The sequence below is a fragment of the Callorhinchus milii genome, unplaced genomic scaffold (genome assembly GCF_018977255.1).
Source record: "Callorhinchus milii isolate IMCB2004 unplaced genomic scaffold, IMCB_Cmil_1.0 Scaffold1, whole genome shotgun sequence".
Taxonomy (NCBI): Eukaryota; Metazoa; Chordata; class Chondrichthyes; order Chimaeriformes; family Callorhinchidae; genus Callorhinchus; species Callorhinchus milii.
Genome location: NW_024704742.1, coordinates 29,416,197 through 29,440,386, shown reverse-complemented (window position 1 = coordinate 29,440,386; position 24,190 = coordinate 29,416,197). Strand labels below are relative to the sequence as shown.

The 24,190-nt window shown below is 41.6% G+C and overlaps 1 protein-coding gene across 3 annotated transcripts in view; it reads left to right on the top strand.

Annotated features, from left to right (window-relative positions):
* mgarpb (mitochondria localized glutamic acid rich protein b) overlaps nt 1-23,531 on the top strand; it is a 29,045-nt gene extending 5,514 nt beyond the window's left edge. Inside the window, exons 2-8 of one of the 3 annotated variants that reach the window (XM_042342879.1) lie at nt 5,875-5,981; nt 6,607-6,697; nt 11,524-11,688; nt 19,524-19,676; nt 20,434-20,748; nt 21,477-21,522; nt 23,385-23,531. In XM_042342879.1, coding sequence (XP_042198813.1) covers nt 5,875-5,981; nt 6,607-6,697; nt 11,524-11,688; nt 19,524-19,676; nt 20,434-20,748; nt 21,477-21,522; nt 23,385-23,508 — 1,001 coding nt within the window. In that variant the 3' untranslated portion in view covers nt 23,509-23,531. Of the gene's footprint in view, nt 1-5,874; nt 5,982-6,606; nt 6,698-11,523; nt 11,689-19,523; nt 19,677-20,433; nt 20,749-21,473; nt 21,523-23,384 lie in introns of all 3 variants that reach the window. The other 2 variants (XM_007897686.2, XM_007897687.2) reach the window with 2 other exon arrangements.
* The last annotated feature ends 659 nt before the right edge of the window (nt 23,532-24,190 follow it).

Below are 24,190 nucleotides of genomic sequence, written 5' to 3'. Positions count from 1 at the left end.
GATAGGAGAAAAAGAGATTTTGAATCGCAAACAACAACTTTAGGATAATACCAGGAAATATTTCTTTGCCCAGAAAGTAATTAACAACTAATTCCTTGATTGCTTAGGAAGGATGGTTGAGGTCAGAACATTGGACTCATTTAAAAAACATCTTGATACAGTGATGGCAAGATGGAGTGGATGTTCTGGAAGGATGTAATCAGATGGGCTCCATACAAACCAACCTTGGGATTTGGGGCAAATGTTGTTTTGCTGTGCTTTGATGAGGAAAAGTTCCAGCAGCGTCAGCACTGTACACTGCTGGCTACTGTATTACAATGTCAGCATCCCCTCTCACCATCTAGAAAATTGTGGAGTCCTGTAGCTCAGTGGTTAGAGCACTCACCTCGCAAGCGAGAAGCCTGGGTTTGATTCCCGGCAGGGCGATACGTTGGGCAAGTTTTCTTATTCCACACGACTCTATTTACCCAGCAGTAAATAGGAACCCAGTTGTTATTGAATTAATGGATCGCTTTCCCAGGGATAATAATTCCTAGTAATAAATTGGTCACTTAATGCACAACTGTTTGTGGGTCACTGCTGTGCCCAATTGGCTGCCGCGTTTCTCCCACAAAATATACAGTCAATTCACTTTACAGTATATTCTGTGAAATGCTTTGAAACATCTCAAAGACGTGATAAGGCGCCATATCAAATGCAAGGATTATTATTTATCAGATTATTATAATATGAAATGACATGTTATAAAAAGGGCATTGTAGGTGATTTTTCAATTAACCTGTGAACCGTAAATAACACACAATTTAACAGATGTTATGGTGTTGGAGAGGGTTTTGATGAGGGTTAACTTTGCTTTGTTTCATTTTAAAATTATTATAATTTATTCCTCTGCTTTAGCCCTGTCTGTCCTTGCACCATCTCCTATTGTTCAGATATGTCCCTAGGCATCCTGTCATCCCAACTCAGTGACCAATTGCAGGAGATGTACAATAGAAACTATAGTATATGTTTGTATTCACTGTCCCTCCAATTATTAAATTGCCCTCTTATTTCTGCTCTCTCTATGTGAGGGATTGCCAGGCCTGGTAGGCTGGATCAGAGCAGAACTTACACGTGGAGAATTATGGTCGTAAGAGCTATAATTAGCATGTCGGTTTTAATAAAATAAATTGCATGAGTAAACAGATATCTCGTCCCTGTGTCTTTTACCCTTGGAGTGATGAGTTATCAGGGGTTTACTGTATTTATTTTCCTAAGTGTCTTGTGTTTCCACCCCTCTGGTCTCCCTGTGTCAAGCACCAATGCAGTGATGTAGAAGGCAGGGGATCTTATGGCTGAGCCTCCTTCAATGCCTAGTTAGCCTTGCTGTTTCCTTGCTGTACATTCTACATAATTCTATGCAATGCTGCTGTGAACTTGACATGTGTTACCAATTTTGTGGCTTTCCATTCCACCACCTCGCCCACAAATCTGTAGTTTCTTGTAAATTTCTGTCACTGTAGAGTTGGTCACCTATGGGGTTCAACCATCACCCACACACCAATCATTCTACAAGCTGGATTTTTACATGGGCTTGTGGCACACAACCAACCTCTCTTAAACCAACAGGTCAGACAGAGCAGACGTTTACAGAATAAATAAACCAAGCAAATCAACAAAGCCCAACTTATTACGAAATTAGTGAGAAATGTAGCGTTTTAAACAGCTGCCACCATTAAAATTCATGTTCGTTCAAACACAACAGAAATAATTCTCCTTTCAGAGTCACTCTTTTCCGCTCGGGCTCTCTGTTAGAGCTTCCAGTGAGATCATCTTTTTTCTCTGATTAATCACTGACTGCTCTCTTGCCTCAACTTGCTGCCTTCTTGCTCATGGAAGGGGGTCTACATTGAGAGATTCACAAAAGAAAAATTTGAAAAACAGGGTGTCCTGGCTACATAGTAATCAACCTCTGGACACTATTTGGCTCCTGTCTTCACGGAAATCTGATCTGAGATCTGGGTGGCGGTTTCAGATGTTCTGCTTGTGGCACATGAGGCTTAACTGTTTACAAATCGTAATTTCAGAGCCTAAGATGTTCACTCAAGGATTCCCTCTTGGTAGAGTTGAATAAATGGAGAAAACCCCAAATAAATCCCACAACCAAATGGGGAATAAAAAGATTTACTTGAAATGGAAAAAATTCGCAAGGATGTGGGGAAAGAGTGGGGGAATGGGACTGAATTGGGAAACTCTTCCAAAGAACCAGCACAGGCACAATGGGCCAAATGGCCTCCTTCTGTGCTGTAATATTCTATTATTCTAGGAGTTTGCAAAATGGCCAAGCCAAAACAAACATGGGAGCATTGCATTATATTCCAGTATCTATCTTTGTGATCTGTGTTCAATGAAGTGCTTTATGTATGAGTTTTACTTGTAGATAAGTCAGGAGTTACTAATCAGCCACATTTGAGCAATTCCTAGGCTGCTCAACTTGTTAATAATTTAATATGCAATTTGGCTCACTGTGTGTTCAGTGCCAATTGATCCACAAGTTATAGGGAAACAATACAGCAAGTAAATTGAACAACAAACTTGGCACCAACCTTTCAATTTAGTAATTTTCACACTTGTTCAGCAAAAATCCTAATTTAGTCCCAGCAAGCAAGCAAACATGTCCAGGGGCTCAAGTCTTTGACCTATTTTGGTACCTCCCCAGAGCATTGGAGAAACTTGTTGAAACGTGGGAAGTCATTATTGTGTGAAGTAGTTGGTGGTGTGAACCACTCTGTATTTGCACTTTTTAATCTTTTTAAGGAGATTTTCATTCATAGCACTGAGCTCAAATTTGTGGATTGTGTCAACCATGTGTAAACACATGTACAAGGGCAATTTACAAGGGATTCCTTAATTCTGTAATTCTTTGTATTGATTACATAATAAAAGTGAACCTGTAACCACTGTACATGGAGGAAAAAAAACAATAATGAATTGGCCACTTCAAACCACAACTGTTTGTGGGACACTGCTGTGTGCAATTGGCTGCCGCGTTTCGCCCACAAATATACAGTGAATTCACTTTACAGTATATTCTGTGAAGCGCTTTGAGATGTCTAGAAGACGGGAAAAGTGCTATATCAACTGCAAGGCTTATTATTATTGTTGTTACATGCAAGTTTGCACATGGTTAACACTGACCACAAATTAGACCTCAGTGACCAATTTTTCTTTTTGAAGAATGAGTGGGTTTAGGCACAGCTTGTTTCTCTGATGAGATATTATATCTCATCAGAGATATAATTATTATTATATTATTATTGCTCTGATGAGAGGGTGACAGGTGGGTATTCCTGAGGATGAGATCACATGGGTTAAAAGGCCTTCTTTATCCAAACTGATCTTGTGATGAAATTTATGAAGGTCAAGTACGACAGCTTCCCAACACTTGCAGTCCTGGCTGACTTGTGAAGAATGGTGATGGGAATGAGGTACCGGAGGACCATTGTGCATTTGTGGAACTGTGGGTCTCACAGGAATCACTAAGCTTGAAGAGGGACAGATAAGGGTAGACAAACAGAAGGAAGATTCGGAGTACAAAAAAAGTCTCAAAGATCTGAAATTACATCCAGGCATGACCTTTTTGTCTTAAAATTTAAGATTATGCAGAATTGTTGGAAATTCCTCAGTCCAACCTTATTTTGCAGTCTGGTCTTATTCTCTTTTTAAGAACTGTGGGAAACTGGCTGGCATATTAAGACTGCTTTTCAGAATTTTCCATTGTAAATTTCAGGAATAAATGATCTTCGAACCTAGGATGAGGTGAAAGTTTGGGACTTAAATAATTTTAAAATAAATATGTATACAGACTGACTAAAGGATTGCAGCACACCCCTAACACTAATGATTGTTACACACTAGATATGCTATCTGAACTCTCTGTGTGGTTAAAATAACGGAAATTGCCATGCAATAAAAAAAACTTTTGAAAACAATGAGCAGGAACACAGCATTATAACCAGATGCTACACTCTTACTTATTCCTTGAATATATGATTATGTTGCAAAATGTAGCTGACAGGCAGCCCATGTCAATTCCTGCCACATTGACCATGTTTCATTTGACTCCAATACGTCACCCGTGGTGGAAGCCAATCGTTGTTTAATGGAGTGCACTAGACATTGGACACTTTATTCTGTATTTCTTCCAAATTTCTTTTCTACTGAAGGCATCTTTGACCCCAAATCCTTCTTGATTTTAGCCTTAAGACGATCGTTTTAAAGTATAACATTGTGTGGAACTTTGGTAAATTCTTACATTCAATCTGAATTTGAAAGTTGATTTCCCACCATTCTTTTTAAGAGCTGAGAAAAATAGGCTGCAAAATTAGAAATGAATATTCTATAGGCAATCAAGGTAGCTAATTTTCACCAGCAATGTCTTACACACAATAATTTTGGGTGAGTTTGGATCAGGAGGAGATAGGTAACAAGATAACACAGACTGATACACTCAGTGTTATACCAGATTTCATCTATGGTCTTTGCTGAGTTAGCGGATCTTAATGCTGGAGATGTTGTAATTAGCCTAAGCTGGAAGCCGGGGAGCGAAAAATCCACAGGTTCTCATTCCTCATCACTCTCCCCAGCTGAAACGTGTACATGTGGAGTTGTTATCCACAAAGTCCATTATAAGGAATAATGCAGTGTGATTCAGACATGTAATGCTCAGAGCTCCAATGAACTCAATAAACTGCTTAAGAGTTTGGAGTCCTGTAGCTCAGTGGTTAGAGCACTCGCTTTGCAAGCGAGAGACCTGGGTTGGATTCCCAGCAGGGTGAAACCTTGGGCAAGATTCCTTACTCCACACGCCTGATAATAATCCCTCAAGAAAATAAAACAATAATAAATTTGTCACTTCAAACCATGACTGTTTGTGGGACACTGCTGTGCACAATTGGCTGTCGCGTTTCACCCTTAAATGTACAGTCAATTCACTTTACAGTCTATTCTGTGAAGCGCTTTGAGGCGTTATATCAAATGCAAGGATTATTATTATTAAGAGTTATTCTTATGCTTTAGAAGATCACAGCAATCCTTCACGTGTATCGGTATTATAATCATGATCCACCTGCTGTGTGGCCTTCCTGCTCAATGATCGTTATCGTCTTTGTGAAGCGCTTTGATGCTTTCATCCTTCAGCCCTACAACTCTATGCAAGTGCAAGCCTCTGTTGTTATTAGAGGTGATGGGGTGCGGGATGTGGACTGTTATATAGATGATAAATGCCCAAGTGGTCGTGGTTTGTTTTTGTGATACCTCGATGCTGTCTGTCTTGTAACGCTCTTCCTCCCAAATGATCCTTTCACCATTGATGGCAAAGTTGAATTGAGTTTTGCCTAATTCTCTGTCTTCTCCACTAGCTGCAGCTCATCCTCATGTGCACTAAACTCTGCTTGCCCATCACCAGCCCTCCAGACCCTAACCAGTCTTCGCTAGTCTTCACTGATTCCCATCGATTTCAATGTGCTTACCTTCACCTTCAAATCCATCCACTCCTTGGCACCTCATCTCTTCAGTCTTTTACTCCTTCAGTTGCCTACTCCACTCAGAAAACTGGGGTTGCTGAGTGTCCCCCACCCCTCTAACCTTTGGCACTCCCTTCCTCTATCACTCCATCTCACCGCCTGAGCTTTCTATCTTCAAATCCCACTTGAAATCCTACCTTTTTGAACGTGCTTATGGGCCCCTCCCTCCTTCAGCCCCCTCTCCCTTGCTCAGCATCCAACTCCGACCCTGAAAAGGTCTCCGACATGTTACCTTATGTGAAAGACGCTATATAAATGCAAGTTGTTGAAGTTGTTGTTCTTGCAATCATGGCCATGCTCTGCTCCACAGCTTCTATCCGCCAGATGGCTTCCAACAGTTTCCCGGGAGGCGACTCAGGCGAGAAAATGATGTACATCCTGGTAATCGGTGCAGCGTGTGCAAGCGCAGGCTATTATGTAAGTCAGTTTCACTGAAGACATTGGCACAGATCTCACTTTAACACTGCAGGTACACTAATGGTCAGCTTGGTGCAGTGGTAGCACTCTCACCTCTGAGTCAGAAGGTTGTGGCTTCAAGCCCCACGTCAGGACTTGGAATCACACAGTTTAAACTGACACTCCAATGCAGTGCTGCGGGGGAGGCATTGTATTGTTGGAGGTGCTGTCCTTACGGTGAGACGTTAAACCAAGGTCCCTTCTGTCTGTTCAGGTGGGTGTTAAAGATCCCATGGCACTATTTGAAAAGAGAAGGGAGTTTCCCCCGGTGTCCTGGCCAACAGTCCTCCAAATAAAAATTGATCACTCACTCCATGGCTGTTTGTGGGACACTGCTGTGCGCAAATTGGCTATTGCATTCATCTACAAAATACACATTCACTGCATTTTACAGTAAAACTCTGTGAAGCATTTTGAGATCTTTTGGTAATGTAATAAGGTGCTATGTCAAATAATTATTATTAATCGTTTATGAATCATATATTAATAATATTATTCATAAAAATAAACCACTTTTCTATTTAATGTGTGAAAAATTCTATTAAGAAATGCACCAATTAATTGATATAAAATTGTGTTTATATAGACCTACAGAACTATCTATACTGATAAAGCCAGGTACAACAACAGAGTGGACAGTATAATGTCTGAAGCAAAAGACAAATTGACAGATGAGAGTAAGTTTTTCCTTTTTGTAAGAATGTGTAAGCTATTATTAACTTACGTTGTGTGAAATTGAACAATATGGAGTCCTGTACCTCAGTGGTTAGAGCACTCGCTTTGCAAGTGAGAGACCCGAGTTCAATTCCAGGCAGAGGGCGAAACCTTGGGCAAGTTTCCTTACTCCACACGCCTAATAATAATCCCTCCAAAACCAAAAACAATAATATATTGGTCATTTTCAATCCATGACTCTTTGTGGGACATTGCTGTGTGCAATTGGCTGCCGCGTTCACCCACAAATATACAGTCAATTCACTTTACAGTGTGTTCTGTGAAGCACTTTGGGATGTCTTCCCAACGTGAAAAGCGCTGTATCAAATGCAAGGATTACTATTATTATTAATATAATATTTGAGAGCAATCTCACATGCTGGGTTTTATATCATTATTATTTGTAATATATGGATACACCATTATAGTACAAAATACCTGTTGTAAATGCACGCAGAGAGTTATGAAAATGTGGAATGCACTGCCCCAGAAAGTCAATTGAAGTGGAATCAGCTAGCCAACAGGAAAGCTAGATACTTGGGAAGATGTGCCTTGATCTTAGAAACTGGTGAAATAGGCTGAATAGGCTGAATACCCTCCGACTGCTCCTATGTATCCAATGGTGGAGGGTTTGTAGTGGAGTAAGTACTCACTATAAACCATTGATTGATTGGGAGCACCGAGCGTGGCCAGACATGTATGGGTTTGGACCTATTTTCCTCTGCTTCCCATGTGACCAATCTCAGCTTTGGTGAACTAAGAGAAAGCACTTCAATGAAGGCCGAGTTCTGCACAAAGGAAGGAATGTTGTGGGAAAGATTTGATACTGTGCAGCTTCTGAAAATGTAGTTTTAATAGCTTTTAAACTGCTTATAAAAGTAGCAGCACAATTTTTCGAAAGTTATAAGGGCATCCATCTGATGAAATCTAGTCTGATTTGTTTTAACTCTGGTTGAATGTGTGTCACTTATACTGTGATTATACGTGTATTTAAGAAAGGAGAAGGAGGGTTGATGTCAATTTCAGAGCAACAATATTACAGGCAAATAACGCAATCATGAGGTTCGACCCAAATTTAATAAAATTTTGTTGGACTAGTTTTCACAAAGATGTCACCCTTTTATATTTTTTTGAAAAGAGACACAATTTGCCCTTTATTAACAAATTCTTTTCTGCTTTTCCTTATCTAGAGGAAGATGTTAGTACGGAACACAAATTGTTCAGTATACTTCAAAGGGTCCATTAAGTGATAAGCGCTGAATGGGCCTTGAATAATAACAAATCCTGTTCTCAATGTTTCATTGATATGTCTATTTGAAACTGCGTCAGATGTCCAGTGTAAGCAAGTTTGAGGAAATGGGTCTCAAAAACCAGCAGCTGCAACAAATTTGAGAGGATCATAGAATCCTTGAATGTTACAGCACAGAAACCAAAACCAAGTCTGCGCTGATCTTTTTCTCCACATGAGTCCAATCCCAATTTCTTGCTCATTCTCCATATCCTTAATTCCTCTTTTTCAAGCATCTCCCTAATTCCCATGAAAATAATGTTATTACTGTGCTTCAACTACTATTTGTCGCAGAGAATATCACAATTTCACACTCTTGTTCAGGTCTTGAGATTCTCCAACAAATGTGTGTATCTACAGGGTGACCAAAAAGTTGTGATATCATTACAATGTCTCATAAGTCTTAAAGAAATGATTTTTTAAAAATAATAGGATAGATATTATGACTTTTCGATCAACCCTGTATGTCAATGTAACCAAACTATTCTCGTTGTTATATATGTAGCATTGGTTTTAAGGTGTAGCTAGGTTAGACTGTGCTCAGATGTTTTATGGACTCCAGAAGGTTGCATTTGACAATACCTATGCAGTGGTACCATCCCTTCTCTAACCTTCATTTTCTTTCCAAGCTTCACAATCCCCCACCCCAACCCACTCACTTCCCCCAAAAACCCCTTTTACAGCTGAAACTTCAATGTATTTGGAATGTCAATAGTTTGCCTTATAATTCAGGTATCTGAAAGGATGAAAAAAATGAATCAAACTCAAAACCTTGTGGAACACAATAACTCAAATGAGTAAAAATTGTAAATAAAGTGATTTATTTTTAAACGAAAGGCTAAAAGTATAACATTACAAAACACCAATCTTGAAATGGACTAGTAAACAATAAAACGTTACTTCATTGCTTTGTGTTTGGGGATCTGTGCAGTGGTGCCCTTTCCCTGCCTCCTTCAAGGTCTGTCTCAAGATTTTCATCCTCTTTGACTGCTCCTTTTAAGTCACCTTCCCACTCCACCTCCCCTTTTGGCTCCACTCCTCCCGAACCTAACCCCCAACTCGGGTGCAAAACCGCGATTGTCTGGCACCTTGGGACATCTCCTGACATGAAAGGCGCTATATAAATGCAATTTGTTGTTATAATCATGTTCTATTTGTTTCTTGAATGTCCACTGTTTAGGAACTTGTTATTCCAGTGTGTTTCAGAATGGGGTCAGTGGCTGATGTGTACCCAGCCAAATACTGTGGGGACGAAACCTCTTTGTTCTTTCCTCCTGTTGCTCTGCTCTTTCCCTCTCTGTGTCAGTGTTACGGTACTTGTCCCCTCCTCATCCAAATTTAGCCTCAAATTTGCAATTTAATTGGCTACTCGTCTCTTGTAAATATAAATACAAGTGCTTGCTGTTGGGATGTTGCAGGCATAGATCAGTTTCCGCAATTTCCCATTTAACAATCTTCACTTCATTTCTGATTAAACACATATTGTTTTATAAAGTGTTTTGAGAACTTTGATTATATGTGAAAGGTACCATCTAAATGCAAGTTGTTATTATTTATTTCCTATTGTACATTTCCCTTATCAATATTATCTAACAAAGACAGAATGAGCCCTTTACGATTTTTTGGTACATTTAATAAAAAGAGAGTAATAATATGGAAGTTTTGACTTCTTTTGTAGAATGCTGTTAATACTTTTTACCCTACATCTTACAAACCCCTCATGGAACTTGAGCACATCATCCGGGCTGACACTCCAGGGCAGTATGAGAGGGGCACTGTATTATCAGAGAAGATGAATCCTGTAGCTCAGTGGTTAGAGCACTCGCTTTGCAAGCGAGAGACCTGAGTTCAATTCCAGGCAGAGGGCGAAACCTTGGGCAAGTTTCCTTACTCCACACAGAGCCTAATAATAATCTCTCCAAAAACCAAAAACAATAATAAATTGGTCATTTTCAATCTACGACTGTTGGTGGAACATTGCTGTGTGCAATTGGCTGCCGCGTTTGCCCACAAATATACAGTCAATTCACTTTACAGTGTGTTCTGTGAAGCGCTTTGGGACGTCCTCCCGACGTGAAAAGCGCTATATCAAATGCAAGGATTATTATTATAAAACCAAGGTCCTGTTCCATGGCATTATTCAAGAAGAGAAAGGAGTTTCTCCCAGTGTCCTGACCAACAATTCACCTCACAGCTATTTGTGTGTCCTTACTGGCTATCATATTTGCCTATAAAAAAAGGTCACACACTTGGCAACAATTGCTAGAGAAACAAGCACTTTGACGTGATAAGATGATGTAAAAATGCAAGTTCTTTCTTTCTTTCGTTCCAGAAAATCATCTGTCAGAAACATGGATGAGTTTTCAGTGGACAATCCTCTCGTGACCCTTGTCTTTCAGTCCGAACGGGAATTATTATTTATTTCCTGAATGAGTGTTATGCTTACTACTGTCAATTGATTGAAAAAAATAACTTACATCAGCAACAGAAAGGCTTGAAGATCTGTTCAGCAGTTTTGTTAGCAAGTGAAAGCAGTGTGTGAGTTTGTGCCAAATTTAGAAATCAAATGTTTTGGTTACTGCATTTATAGAATTGGTGTTTGTTGAATGCTGGACATGTTTTTCAGGCTGCTGTCTTAAGCATTTTTCTGTTTGTGCATCTGCTACCATGTCTAGTGCAGTAGCTCCTCAGTATAATGCTGTCTGATGGACTATGCTTCATTTATGGGCCCCTTACAGGAGAGGCGGTATTAAGCACAGTCTCTTTAACATGTTCTTTGCTGGAACGTTGGTTGTGTGACTCTCAGAGACACTTTATAAAAAGCAGAATTACTGTACCTTCCATTTGTCATTTTTCCTTTGCTGTCTGTCCATTTCTTACCTTCGTCATTTGTCCTCTCCTTTCCTTTTACTTGGTTTGAAGTCCCAGCTTAACGGTTGCCTGTTGTTTGGGTTATCGATCAGATTGCATGTTGCACGGCTGGTTTAATGTGACGTCTGAGCATTTTAAGTTCTAGCCTTTTGGCAAAGATTTCAATGGGAAACTCCACCTCAGTCGCCATTGCATATGTACGCTTCTTATCGCTGTGGTCAGGGTTTGGTTACACAGTGCCATGCACTGTGGAGATGCCAAGCAGGGAACTCTTCAGGCCAGCTTCTATTTGTAGCATTGTGTGCCATGACCCTTCTAACAAATTTGGATTGGGTTTCTTGAGTACGACAAGAGCTTTGTGTTAATATCCATGGTAGGAGGGAGGGTGAATTTGCAACGTGTGATATGATTGTTATTACTAATGGTAATGATCATAATTATCATATCCCACCCTGTAAAATTCCTCCCCATAGCATCCTAATGTGACCCAACCCTGACTTTCAGTAGAGTGACTGCATTCTTGCAGACTCCTCTGCGCACAGCACTGATTGGGGTGGAGTTCCTGTTTAAAGATGTCAACAGTTCTTCAATTGACATGTTCTGATGTGGTTATGTTCAACCAATGATTAGATTTGAGTGAAGAGGCCAAAGCTGCTACAGCTGAGCTGTGCGATGTTGAAGAGCCCATAGATCTTGCTGCAGATGCACAGCCCACGGAGCCTCCATCAGAGAAAGCTGCCCCAGCCAAAAAGGAGGGAGAGACCAAAAGCAACTCGAAGGATACTGCAGTTCCAGGTTAACCAAGCTTTACAGACAAAAATTGCATGCTTCACTAGATGTAATATCAAACCATGCAACTCTCTTTATGGATGATTATTATTATTAGATGCCTGAGGTATCCCACTTGTCAACCTACACTGGTTGGATTTACTCAAACTTGTATGACAGTTCCCTCCCCTTCTGCCACTTATGTCATTGTTACAAAAAGGGTGCTTTTAATAAACCTAATCCATGAGATTGTGGGAAATTCAGGGCAGAAGTGAGAATATGGTAAATTTCTCATCAAGTGATATCCACATGAGGGAGAAGGCAAAAGCAGGGTATGGGAGAGAGTAAGGAGTGGATGGAGACTCATGTGAACACCAGCATGGATTAGTTGGGATGAATGTCCTGTTTCCATGTGGTCCAGTATATGTAAATCTATGTAAAAAGCTTAAAAGAGAGGAAGACAGATACTTGGGTAATAGAGGTATTAAGGGGTATAGCAAAAGGGGTAAGGGGACCGATGGCATAAAAGATTTGCCAAGATTGATTAAAATAGTGGAATATGATTCAAGAGAGAAAGAGAGAGAAATTGAGAGAGAGACAGAAAAAGAGAGAAAGAGGAATTACTTAATATGCCAGAGTTGTGGACTGAGAAACATTACAAGGCTCAACAGATAACTAGCGATCAAAATACAGCTTTTAAAGTGTTCATATTTTTAGGATATCACAACCATATAAACATAGATATTTACAGTACAGAAGACAATTTGGCCCATAATATTCATGCTGACTCTTTGAAAGAGCAATTCTTTATGCCCATACCCCTACAAGTTATTTCTTTATAGATATCTATCTGTAGTAAACTCTTAATAACTCGACCTTGGCTTAACCACCACTTACGTCATCATGATGTTAATATCCCAACGGCATTTATTTATGTATTTATACACATGTCTAACTCGCCACTCCAGATAACTCATCACTGAGCCCTTTTTCCTTGACTCTCTCTTTAGATTCACTGTATGCCTCTCTTTTCAGTTTAATTTCCATCTTACTTTCTCTACTCATCCAAATAATTAACTCTAGAAGCCTTGAGATGTGAAAAAAACTGTTTTTACAGGTATTGAATAATACTTTACAGATTTTGAAGACAAAAAGTTTAATGCAATTTTTGGCAATTGCTGTATTACTTCTGAAAAGAATTTGCCATGCTAACATGTGTGTTAAAGCTAATTTTATTGCCAGAGTAGGCTGACAATAGCAGAACAGTGCCGCCTTATGATTTCTCTGGAGATTTCCCCTGGCTGACATTCCAATAGAATTAGACTTAAAATCATAGCATCAAATGCATGCACTAACTGATTGATCTCTTTCACAACTAAACACAAATACTAGTTGTGGGTTGTGTTTCCAGCAGAACGAGTGTAAAGAGTTTTGAATTGAACGGTCGAATTGTTCCTCCCTCTGTTAAATGCACGTTCCTTCTCACCAACCATAAAACAGCTCAAAACAAAAGAGTCACTGTCAGTCAAGAGTGAGCATAGGTAGTCTTTAGATATCTTGGCCACTATGATTACCAGCAGTTATAGTTCCAGACACACGTGTGAAATAACAGTAATAAGGATATAATAGGGTCTAATTTGTGGGAATTCTTTTCATCAACCTGCAGGAACTGTGTTCTGGAAGTAGATGGTATTGTAGAGGAGATCACAGGTTGAAATAACACACTTCCTGTTACTGGGAGAAGCCCAATTTGCTCAGATTCTGTATTAAGGAATCTCACAAATTAGACAAGTTGTATTTTTTCAGTTTGATAGTTTTAATGATCTGCAAGACTGCTGTTTAGTAAAATACGTGAATTAATTCCTTACCATGCTTGACATGTGGGATTTGACCATCTTATATGGATAGTTCAAGAAGACATAGTTGCTTTAGATTCTCTGTGTAACAGTTTGTGAAGAGTGCAATAATAATAATAATAAAAGGCGACATTGAAACTTAAAGGCTGGTGTTGTCAATGTGATGTAAATAATGAGCTTAAGAGACTGCAAAAGTTTGGATGTGAAGCTCACCAAGCCCGTTTCTTCTATACAACTTGCTCTATTATGGATTTGCAACCTATTTGCAGCAATATCCTATAAACTATTGCACTGATCTCCAGGGGTAATTTAGTGAAACTCTGCAATATCTTTCTAACCTTAGTGTCCATTATCAAATCCCTATTACTTGTTTTCCATTCTTGACCTCTTTGTGCTCCCAGTTCTCAACTACTTTGTGTACAGAATCGAGGATCGTGAACTGTATCCTCTGTATGATGGGAAGCCGGTGGAGTCGGGCGAGGATGGGGATGAGACAATGGCGGAGCCGGGCGATGTTGATGGTGGGGGAAGACAGAGTGGGTCATGGCATGGATGTGGGGTAGAAAGGATAATTGAGGGTCAGCGAAAGTTGACCCCATGTCTTTGGATGATGTCACCAAGAGGGAATATATAGATATTGAAGTGGAGAGGACCAAGGACAGAGCCCTGAGGAACGCCACACGAGATGGTGTGGGGACTAGAGGAGAAACCGTTTGTGGAGATGAAGTGGAGATAGTGTGAGATGTCAAGGACAGAACCATAAAGGTTGAGGTGAGAGGAGAAGGGGTGGAGGAAGATAGAATGGTCAACGGTATTGAAGGTAGCAAAGTGGATGAGGAGGCAGAGGGAGCCCTGGTCACAGATGAACAGAATGTCATTTGTCACCTTGACCAAAGCCGTTTCTGTGCTGTGGGTGGCACAGAAATCTGATCGGAGGGGTTTGTGACGGGAGTGGCGGGAGAGGAAGGAGCAAAGCTGGGAAGCAAAAACTCGTTCCAGGATCTTGGAAAGGAAAGGGATGTTGGAGATGGAGCAGTAGTTTGGGAGCAGGATGGGTCCAGAGAGGGTTTTTAAGGATAGGAGCAATGACAGCCATTTTTAAAGGGATGGAAACAGTGCCAGTGAGCAGTTAGAGGTTTATGAAGTCTGTGAGTAGAGGGGGCAAGGGGGTAGAGCTGGGAGTTAAGGAGAGGGGTAGGGATGGGGTTGAGAGAGCAGGTGGTTGGTTTCCTGCGGGTTTTAGTGGTGGTGAGAGAGGAGTGGGAGACAGGTTCGAAGGTGTGGAGGGAGGGATGGGCAGGGCTGGATGTGAGGAGGAGATGGGGAGGGGCTAGTAGATGGAAGGGCAGAGGCAGCTGAGTGGATCCCCTCAACTTTGGTTTCGAGGAAGTCCAGAATTGCCTCACAGTTGGCTTTGGAGGAGAGGATGGATGAGGTGTGAGAGGGTGGGTGGAGTAATCGGTTGGCGATGGAGAAGAGGAGCCTGGGGTTTTCCTTGGCCTCGAAGATTGTCTTGGAGTAGAATGACGATTTAGTGGAGTCGAGGGCAGAGCGGTAAGATTTGATAAGGTCCAGCCAGATCTGCCGATGGGCTGTTACATTGAATTTGAGCCAGGTGCACTCAGCATGCACCTGTGCCTTAAGGCAGTGGAGGTGGCTTTACCTACCTTTGATCCATATCCCTTGATACACTGACCTAACAAAAATCTATCCAACTCAGTCTTCGATTGATCCAGCATGAGCAGCCTACTGGGGGAGAGAGTTCCAGATTTCCACCACCTTGGCGTGAAGAAATGCTTGATTTCACTCCTAAATGGCCTAGGTCTAATTTTAGAGCTCCTTGATCTGGATTCCCCACCAGAGGAAATCATTTCTCTCTATGTACCCTATCGAATCTCTTATGTGTACTGGTCCGAAACACTTCTAGTCCAGCACCTTGGGATGTCCTCCCGACGTGAAAGGTGCTATACAAATGTAATTTTGTTGTTGTATTACAGTCACGTAAACAGAATATGGAAATTTCTATTTCATGGGTGAATATACAGAACTAGATGCAGTCTGTTATTCGCAAAGTTCTCTCCCTCTCTATGTTTAAGAGCTGTGCAATGTTGCCAAACTGGCTCGTACTCTTTTCTCGGATCAGAAGCTTGTAGATTTAAACCCCAAGCAAAGATCTTGAATGCACTAAGTTAACATTGTTGTGCAGTGCTGTGGGGGGTGTGGTGCTGCATTGTCAGAAGTGCATCCTCTGGATGATACATTAAACTGAAGTTAAGTTTGTCTGTTCAGGTGGATAGTAAAAATCTCTTCACACTATTTTCAAAGAGAAGGTGTTTCTCATGTTGTTGTAGCCAACAATCTTCCAGATAAATTGGGCATTCACTACGTGGCTGTTTGTGAAATGTTGCTGCGGGCAAGTTGGCTGCTGTGTTTCCAGTCACTACACTTGATTGCAATTTGCTAGGAATTCCTAGGAATTTTGAAATCAGCTTCATTCAGTAAACCTGTAAGTTGTTAGCAGAGCGGGCTTAGCTAAATGAAGCAAGTTGTGGGGTTGCATGATGTATGTCATGGCATGTTTCTCAGTGAATGCAATAAAGCGGTGATTTACCGGAGGGCCGAGGGCAAGGAACTTTGCCCTGATATTAAACCAAGCCCTTTGAGCCATATGACCGCTGCATTCAGTGGTGAGTTGCAACCTGTATCCAAAAGCCACGAGCATGTGTACGTTGATGTCAGTCACAGAGTGGCAGTGGGTAATAGAGAGAGGAGACACCTTCAGGTCAATGTGGAAAGATCTTCTTGCCAAGCAGAGAGTGGATTGTTGACCTGCAGACCAACGGCTTGGCAGAGACAGGGGCGACAGGCTCCGGGCTCCAGCCGTTCTTTCAAAAACATTTCTGTACAGAGAGATTTCTGTATGAAGATCTCATCTGTTTGAACTCTGAAAAATAGCCCCGAGCAGCAGACAAAAAGAACAGGATAGCTGCCAAGCATTCGGTTCATGTGCCAACATTGGCTACATTATGCACCAGCTGCAGCACCAACTGCATTGATCTTTATTGAAATCTTGAGCTGTGTGTATGTGTGAGGTGGGGGGTGGAGGAGGAGAGAGAATAGTTAGGTCCACTCCTGGTAGAAAATGCACTTGTGGGTGTCTGGAGAGAACAGTTTGGGCTTGGCTGTGATGCCTCGCATGGTTGAACAGCCTGCTGACACTCACTGTTCATGAATAGCGTTTGTGGCAAAGTGCCACAGGAATGCTGGACCCTATGGAACAATCGAAGCTGAGATAAACAGGGTACAAATAGAGACGCCAGGAACGTTGGTGGAGGCTAGGCCACTGGAATCAGCGAAAACACTTGATACTGTAATGGGAAGGGTGGTGAGATTGGTATTGTGGAAGGATGAGATCAAATGGGCCCAGAGTTTCTTCATCCAAACTTTCATTGTGACTTTGTGAAGACTTCGCACCCCATACCCCACTCCTAAGTTTCATGCCCAAATGTAGCTGAAGTAGCTCACTTTCAAAGCCCTCCACAGCCTTGCTCCTCTCTACCTCTGTGACCTGCTAACCCTATACCGGCCTGTCTACTCCCTCTGCTCAGCAGACTCCATCCTGTTCCACGGCCCTGCCTGCCCCACCATCAGGCCTTCAGTTCCTCTGTCCCCACCCTTTGGAACTCTATCCCACAGTCCCTTTGCTTCACCAACTCCCTTGCTTCCTTTGAGGCCCATCTCAAGACCCTCCTTTTTGACCGCCTCTTCAGTCACCCTCCTTTCTCTCCACGTGTCCTGATCCCAACCCCCAGCCCGGGTGTAAATCCTTGACTGTCCAGCACTTTGGGTCAACCTCCCCAGGTGAAAGGTGCTATACAAATGTAATTTGTCGTTATTGTTGAATCAGAATTCCGCAGCTCTAGTGAATTTTGTTCGAGTATATTATAAGCATGATATTGACTTCATTGAAAATAATTGTGCGTGAGGTGGAACATAAAACCTTTCTGCTGTAACGATTCCCATGCTCGCTCACATTGAATGCAACAAGTGTTGTTACTTTATAAAAAGATGATTGCATTTTTTAAAATCGGTCAATTCTTGGGACGAGTTGGATAGCTCTTTCAAAGAGGCCATCATAGGCACGATGGGCCGAATAATAATAATAATCCTTGCATTTGATATAGCGCTTTTCACGTCGGGAGGACGTCCCAAAGCGCTTCACAGAATACACTGTAAGGTGAACTGACTGTATATTTGTGGGCAAACGCGGCAGCCTCCTTCCGTGCTGTAAGATTCTATGATTCTAACCTCATGAATATTTTTACTGATTTCTGACTCTTTGTGGTAGTCCTGAGTACTGCATGTGTCCTTTCAATAAATATTAAGGGACAAGTTCTGCCTGGGTCTAGACAAGACTTTATTTTTAATATTTCAGAGCATGCAAATTTTGGACAATTCTTAAATTCGCTCTTTAATGTTTAAGGGTATTTCAAGAACCCTTCAACAACTTGGTTTCATAAATCAGACTGAATTTGAAAATTGTCCAAAACGTGCTCGATTTGAAATGCTAAGAAAAAAGTCAAAGCTAGAATTTCTTCCCCAAGTAGCTCTGAACAACACATAAGTGGGGTACCCACAAACTGCACGCAACAATGTAACTACCCCAGCGTTGGCAATATCTTCAGGGAAGGCGGGGATGCATGTCATATATTTTCAGGAATTGCGTGCATATTTACCTTCCGCCTTTAGCTCCCCCCACAGCCACATTTCCGCCACTCAATGCAAACTAGACTGAGTGTGTTCAAAAGCACAGCCTCCCCTTCTTTCACAATCAATTTTAATGCTCTTTTCCCTTAGAAGTTGTCTGCTCTAATCTTCTGAAGATGCTGACTCTTTGCTTTAGTACTCCTGGAGGAGGTTGTACTCAAAGTGGGATTCACACCCACAACTGCGGTATAGGACTCCCTCCCTCATGCTCTCGGAACATTCGATGCACCGTTTTTTCATGTTATCAAAGAGCTGATCAAGGACTGGCTTGTTAATACTATTAAGAATTTGGACCTGATTTCGCTGTACTAAACTATGCAAAAACAACTTGGGTTAATATACTGTCCTTGACCTAGGCTAACGTCTCGGAGGGCTTCATAGAGATAGGATTGGACACTGAGCAAGGGGGAGGAGAGAGCATGAGAGAAAGGTGGCCATAGGCATTTGAGGTGGGATTTCAAGTCAGAAGCAGATGGGCGAGACGAATGATATAGGAAAGGAGTTCCAAAGTTTGGGAGCATAGGAACTGAAAGCTCAACCACCGATGGTGGTGCGAAGCCCAAGTTAGCTGAGTGAAGAGAGCGGGCAGAGGAGTGGGGTAGGAGGAGATTGGAGAAGGCATACAGAGCTGCCAGGCATTGGATGGATTTGTAGGTGAGGTGAGGAGCTTGACATCAATATGTAGGGGAGAGAGGGAGTCAGTGGAGACTGGCTAGAACTTGGATGATGATTACATGGTGAATATTGTTTCTAGTGATACTGACCCCTTTATAGACACCTATGGAGTCTAATTTGTAGTCTTTCTTAACAAGAAATGTGTAATTTGGGGATTTCTAAAACATTAGTTTTGCTGAAGAATGCATTCAACAATGTCTTAGAAATAAAATAAGAATATATTCCCATTATTGTAATTCTAAAACATTGTTGAATGCATGTTTTATTTCCACACAGAACAAACACAAGTATATTTTGTCTGATCCATTTGACTTGAAATTCGGTAAAAGAAAATACTGCACTTTCGTCCCCAATAGTGAAATCTGGTACTAGTAGTTTCAGGATAATTTCACTGTTATAAACCTGTTCAAACATCAATATGTTGCCCAACATTGAAGTGCTGTCTGCTGAGGATCTGTTTGCATGTGCTGTTTATTCATTTGTGTTGCTCGCTCTCTTTGCTTTAGAGACAGAGACTTGCTGAATTTATGTGTCCTGCTGCCAGTCATTATTCTATTTTTATAGCTGCTGTTTCTGCTAATGAAGAGGCCTCCTGCACTGACTCAGAAAACTGTGAGAGCGCTAAGGCTCCGCTGAGTGAGGAAGTCCCTTCTTCTGTTGAAGAAAACCCAGAGAGCCATGATGTTGCTGCACAAAACAAAGTTCAGATATCAGAAGGTGTTCTCTTAATCATGCAAATTGATAAGGGTGGTTGCCCTTGACTAGCTTTCATGGAGGAAGTAGGCAGGAATACAAAAGCTTGAAGGGGTATGGGGATAAGGTAGTGCAGTGCGACTGAAGTGATTTCCTTGCTGTGTGAGCCAGTGCTGACTGAATGGCTGCTTCGATGCTGTAGTTTTTTATGTCTGTGTTTTTATGACTCAATTCAAGACTGGAGCTAAGGAGAGGATTAGTGGTTTGTGGGGAGAGGGTGGGGGTGATCGGGGGAGAGGGTGGGGGTGATCGGGGGAGAGGGTGGGGGTGATCGGGGGAGAGGGTGGGGGTGATCGGGGGAGAGGGTGGGTGTGGCATGGCTTTAGTTCCATTTAATTTATTAATTAACCAACTTTATGGAAACCATTATTGATCTTAATAATGGACACTTCCATATGAGAAGACACAGAAACAAATGAAACAATGAAATAGATTAAAAAATCTCACATTTGGCATCCAGTTATGGGTTAAAACTTTCTGCTCTCCTTTCTTTTTTTCTCTCTTTCTCCCTCTCTCTATGCACCTCCCCACCCACAACCCAAAGCAAACTGTTCAGACTCAAACTGGACGGGTGACATTGAAAATATAAAAATATATCCCGTGAAGCGCTTTGGGAGATCCTCATGACATGAAGAGCCCTATATCAAATGTAAAGATAATTATAATGATTCATTTCCATGCCGACTTCTCACTTGTCTTGTGTTCACGGTATTGGTTTCAGAAAGATTGTTTTCAATCAATGAGGAATTTCTTTTACTGACGTCTACTCCCCCGTCTGATCCCGAGGAGCCCCCAACCTGCATCTCAGAAGAAACCAGCGAGAAAGTTGACACTCCGTCAGCTGAGGAGGTGACTTCAGGTGTAGCCGATCCAAACATAGCTGCTTCCTTAGTCCTCCTTAGTTCTCCTCCAGGGAAGGTAACAGAAGAAACTACTGAGACACCTGAAGATCCACTAGCCATTGAGGCCCCTTCAACTGTTGAAGATGGACCAGGGAACCAGGGAGTTCCTGCAGATCTTGTTCAAGACGTTAAAGGTATGTGTTTGGTTCTGTGCATAACTCTTCCTTTCTGTTCACTTCATAAGAACATAAGAATTTTCTAGGCCAAAGGAGACCAAGGACCTTCCAGTTTGCCTTCCACCAGCTTGGCAGTCGCATGTGTGTGTTGTGACCCAAACTATACATTGTATCCTGAGATATTATTTTCTAACAGAAATCTATCTAATTTGCTCTTGAAAGAATCAACACATTTGCTTCCGCTGTCTCCAGAGGGAGCCTGTTCCATTTTGTTTACTTCAGTAACTGTTACTTTAATTGTTATATCCCCGCATGCCCCCCCCACCCTCCTTCACTCTCCCCATGTCTCAGTGACAAAATATCCCAAATAGGTATGGCACTGAGTCATACAGACCAGACCAGGTTTGTTGCCCGGTCTGTGCGGAAACGTTGATTTGAAACAGGGTGGGGGTGCCAATGCACAATTGGATGCAGGGTTCACAAGCTATGGATAGGCAGAAATTGGTGGAGATTCCCCACTGGAATACATATGGTAGTAAGGACAGGACTGGGCTCAGCCATGATGGTGCCCCAAGGGTAATTCGCCATTGGGATTGAAAAAGCCCTTAAACAGGAAAACTGCAGTTTAAATGATCTCTGTGCCAGAACACACATTTTATATACGTGTTTCTCTCACACATTAGGCCAAATCAGTTTGCCTTTCGAATAAAACTGTGCACCCTAATCTGATTGTCTTTGTGTAGCAGATGCCGCTCCTGAGAATGCAATGGAGGAAGCGCACCTGCTGCTGATGTAAGTTCACTGTTCTCTCATTTACCATTGCTACTCTCTACCTGAGATGCTGCCTTACATGAAATCTCACCGATGTGCCCCATAGTTCAGCATAGGGTGTGGCTGAGAGAAGTAGAAAGCTGTGTCAATGATCCTCAGTCATCAGGAATTGTTTTAGAGAATTTCAAGGAGCCCAGTCCGGACCCCAGGCCAATTCAGAGTTGGTGAGTTGGACTTTCAGGATTCAGCTAACACCCCAACAGGTATATCTGGTCAAAATAGAAGTGTACGCAGCTTGTCCTTTGTGGTTTAAAGGTTCATTTGTTTTACGTTGCTGTTAGGTGTGGTGAACTTGCTTTTGAATTACTTGTATAATACACTGTAATATTTGTGGAGGCCTGTAGTGTATCGATTAGAGCACTTGCCTCACAAGCGAGAGGACCTGGGATTGATTCCTAGGAAGGGCGAAACGTTAAGCAAATTTCCTTACTCCACACCTCTGTTTACTTAGCAGTAAGTAGGAAGCCGATTATTAGTCAATTGGTGGACTGCTTTTCTGGGTGTAATAAACCCTTAAAAAAGGTAATGTCTGTTTGTGGGTCACTGCTGTGTGTAATTGGCTGCCACGTTTCACCTACAAAATATACAGACAATTCTGTGAAACACTTTGAGACATCTCGAAGACATGATATAAACCACTATATCAAATGTGGACTAACACAACAGCCTATTTATATTATTATTATTATAATATGTGCTTGCAAAGGGACACAGGGATATCAGCCTGGCTCAGTCAGTAGCATTCTTATTTCTGAGTCAGAGGATTGTGGGTTCAAACCCCATGTCGGGAATTTAAACTCACATAATCTAGGCTGACACTCCAATGTTGTACTGGGGGAGAGAGGGCTGCTGTACAGTTGAAGGTGCTGTCCTTCAGATGAGCCATTAAGCTAAGGTCGCGACTGTCTGTTCAAGTGTACATTAACGATCCTATGCCCTTTTTCAAAAAGAGAATCTTCTTCTGGTGTCCTAGCCAACAGTCTCCCAGATAAAATTGGTCATTCACTTCATGACTGTTTGTGGGACATTGCTTTGTGCAAATAGGCTGCTGTGTTACTCTACATATAGACAGTCACTCCACTACATAGTAAATCCTGTGTAGCACTTTGATGTCTTCCTGACATGAAAGGAGCTATACCAAATGCAGGGATTATATTTATTAGCAGATGCCCATAAAATACATAGTCATCAAGTTGTACAGTAAATCTGGTGTAAGGGCTTTGAGACGTCCTCCAATGCAAAAGCCTGTAGAGGTCAAGACTTGAAAGGAACATCTCAACATGAATCTTGCGTAGGTTCCTTATCATGCATCCCCCCTTCCCTCCCTCCCTCCCTAGCCAGAGACATTACATGTTTCCTGGAGTCGAGGGCAGCAGCAGAAGCCAGGATGCTGGACTTAATTTAAAAAAAACTTGTTGCTATGGTGGGAGAAAGGTAGGATGTGTACGCTGGAAGGTGACATCAAAGGACCATCTAAACCAATTTTGTGAACTTGTGAATTAGACGTCAACGAGCTGCTACCCGTATTTAACGCTGAGCTACATTCATTGCCGGGGTGGCTCATTCCCTTCTCCAGCTGTAGTTGATATTAGTTGACATGTAGCTTCTGCCTGCAATCTGGATTCAACCCTTACCCACAAGACACAAAGCTCCGAGATGCACTACAGCAATAGTCCCCATTCAAAGCTTTGTTCTTGGTTCTTATACTTGTTTTATTCCAGTCAATGGAAAACTTCATTGATCAGCAGAAACTATGATTCGGTATTCAGATATTCGGTATTCAGATATTCTTTAATCTGATACTAATGTTATTCTTTTTCCAGGAGCAGTCAGAAGAGGAATGAAGGAAGGTTTCATCCCATCATAGAACTTCCTCTAAATACCAACAATCCTAATCCAAAACAACACCCAGTGGGAATGAATTTCAAAGCACTTTACACCAAGTAGTTTTTTTGTGTGTCAGCCCGAATCAATGGGTAGCACTCTTGCCTCTGAGCCAGAAGGTTGTGGTTGTTCAAGCCCCTTGTTGGGGCTTGGAACTGACATTGGAAGCAATACATTCTTGCTTTGGCTTGGTTGCATCTCTCGTGACATAACAGCCAGGTCTGAATCCTGCCTGACTCTGTGACCATTGGGGATGATGCACTCTTTTCCCATTCTTGTGATGAAGAGTTGATTTTGGGTTGAATAATTTCCCGATGATGTAGAATTCTTGTTCTCTCTCGCTAAGTGCTTAAAAAAATTGCAACAATGTTCTGATGAATTTAGAAATTTGTTCCTATTTTCAACCTGATTTAATGAAACCCTAAGGTGTTATCTTTTTCATGGATGTTAACTATTGTTTATGATTCAATTCTGATTGTTATTCCGGGGTGTGGAGAGGGAGGCATTGAAGGTGGACCCCATCTTTTAATTCAACAATTTGTAGAATGTAGATCTATTTTCCTTGGATTACATGCAAGACGTTTCTGAAATATTGAGCAAAGTCACAGTGCAGAGATCAAGTGAGAATCCATTTTTCCGAATGCCACTTACCCACGCTAAATTTTTAACCAAATCATTGGTTTCTCAGCATCCTGTGTATGCGTGCATTTAAAAATGTACAAATTAGATAGATTTCTGTTAGGAA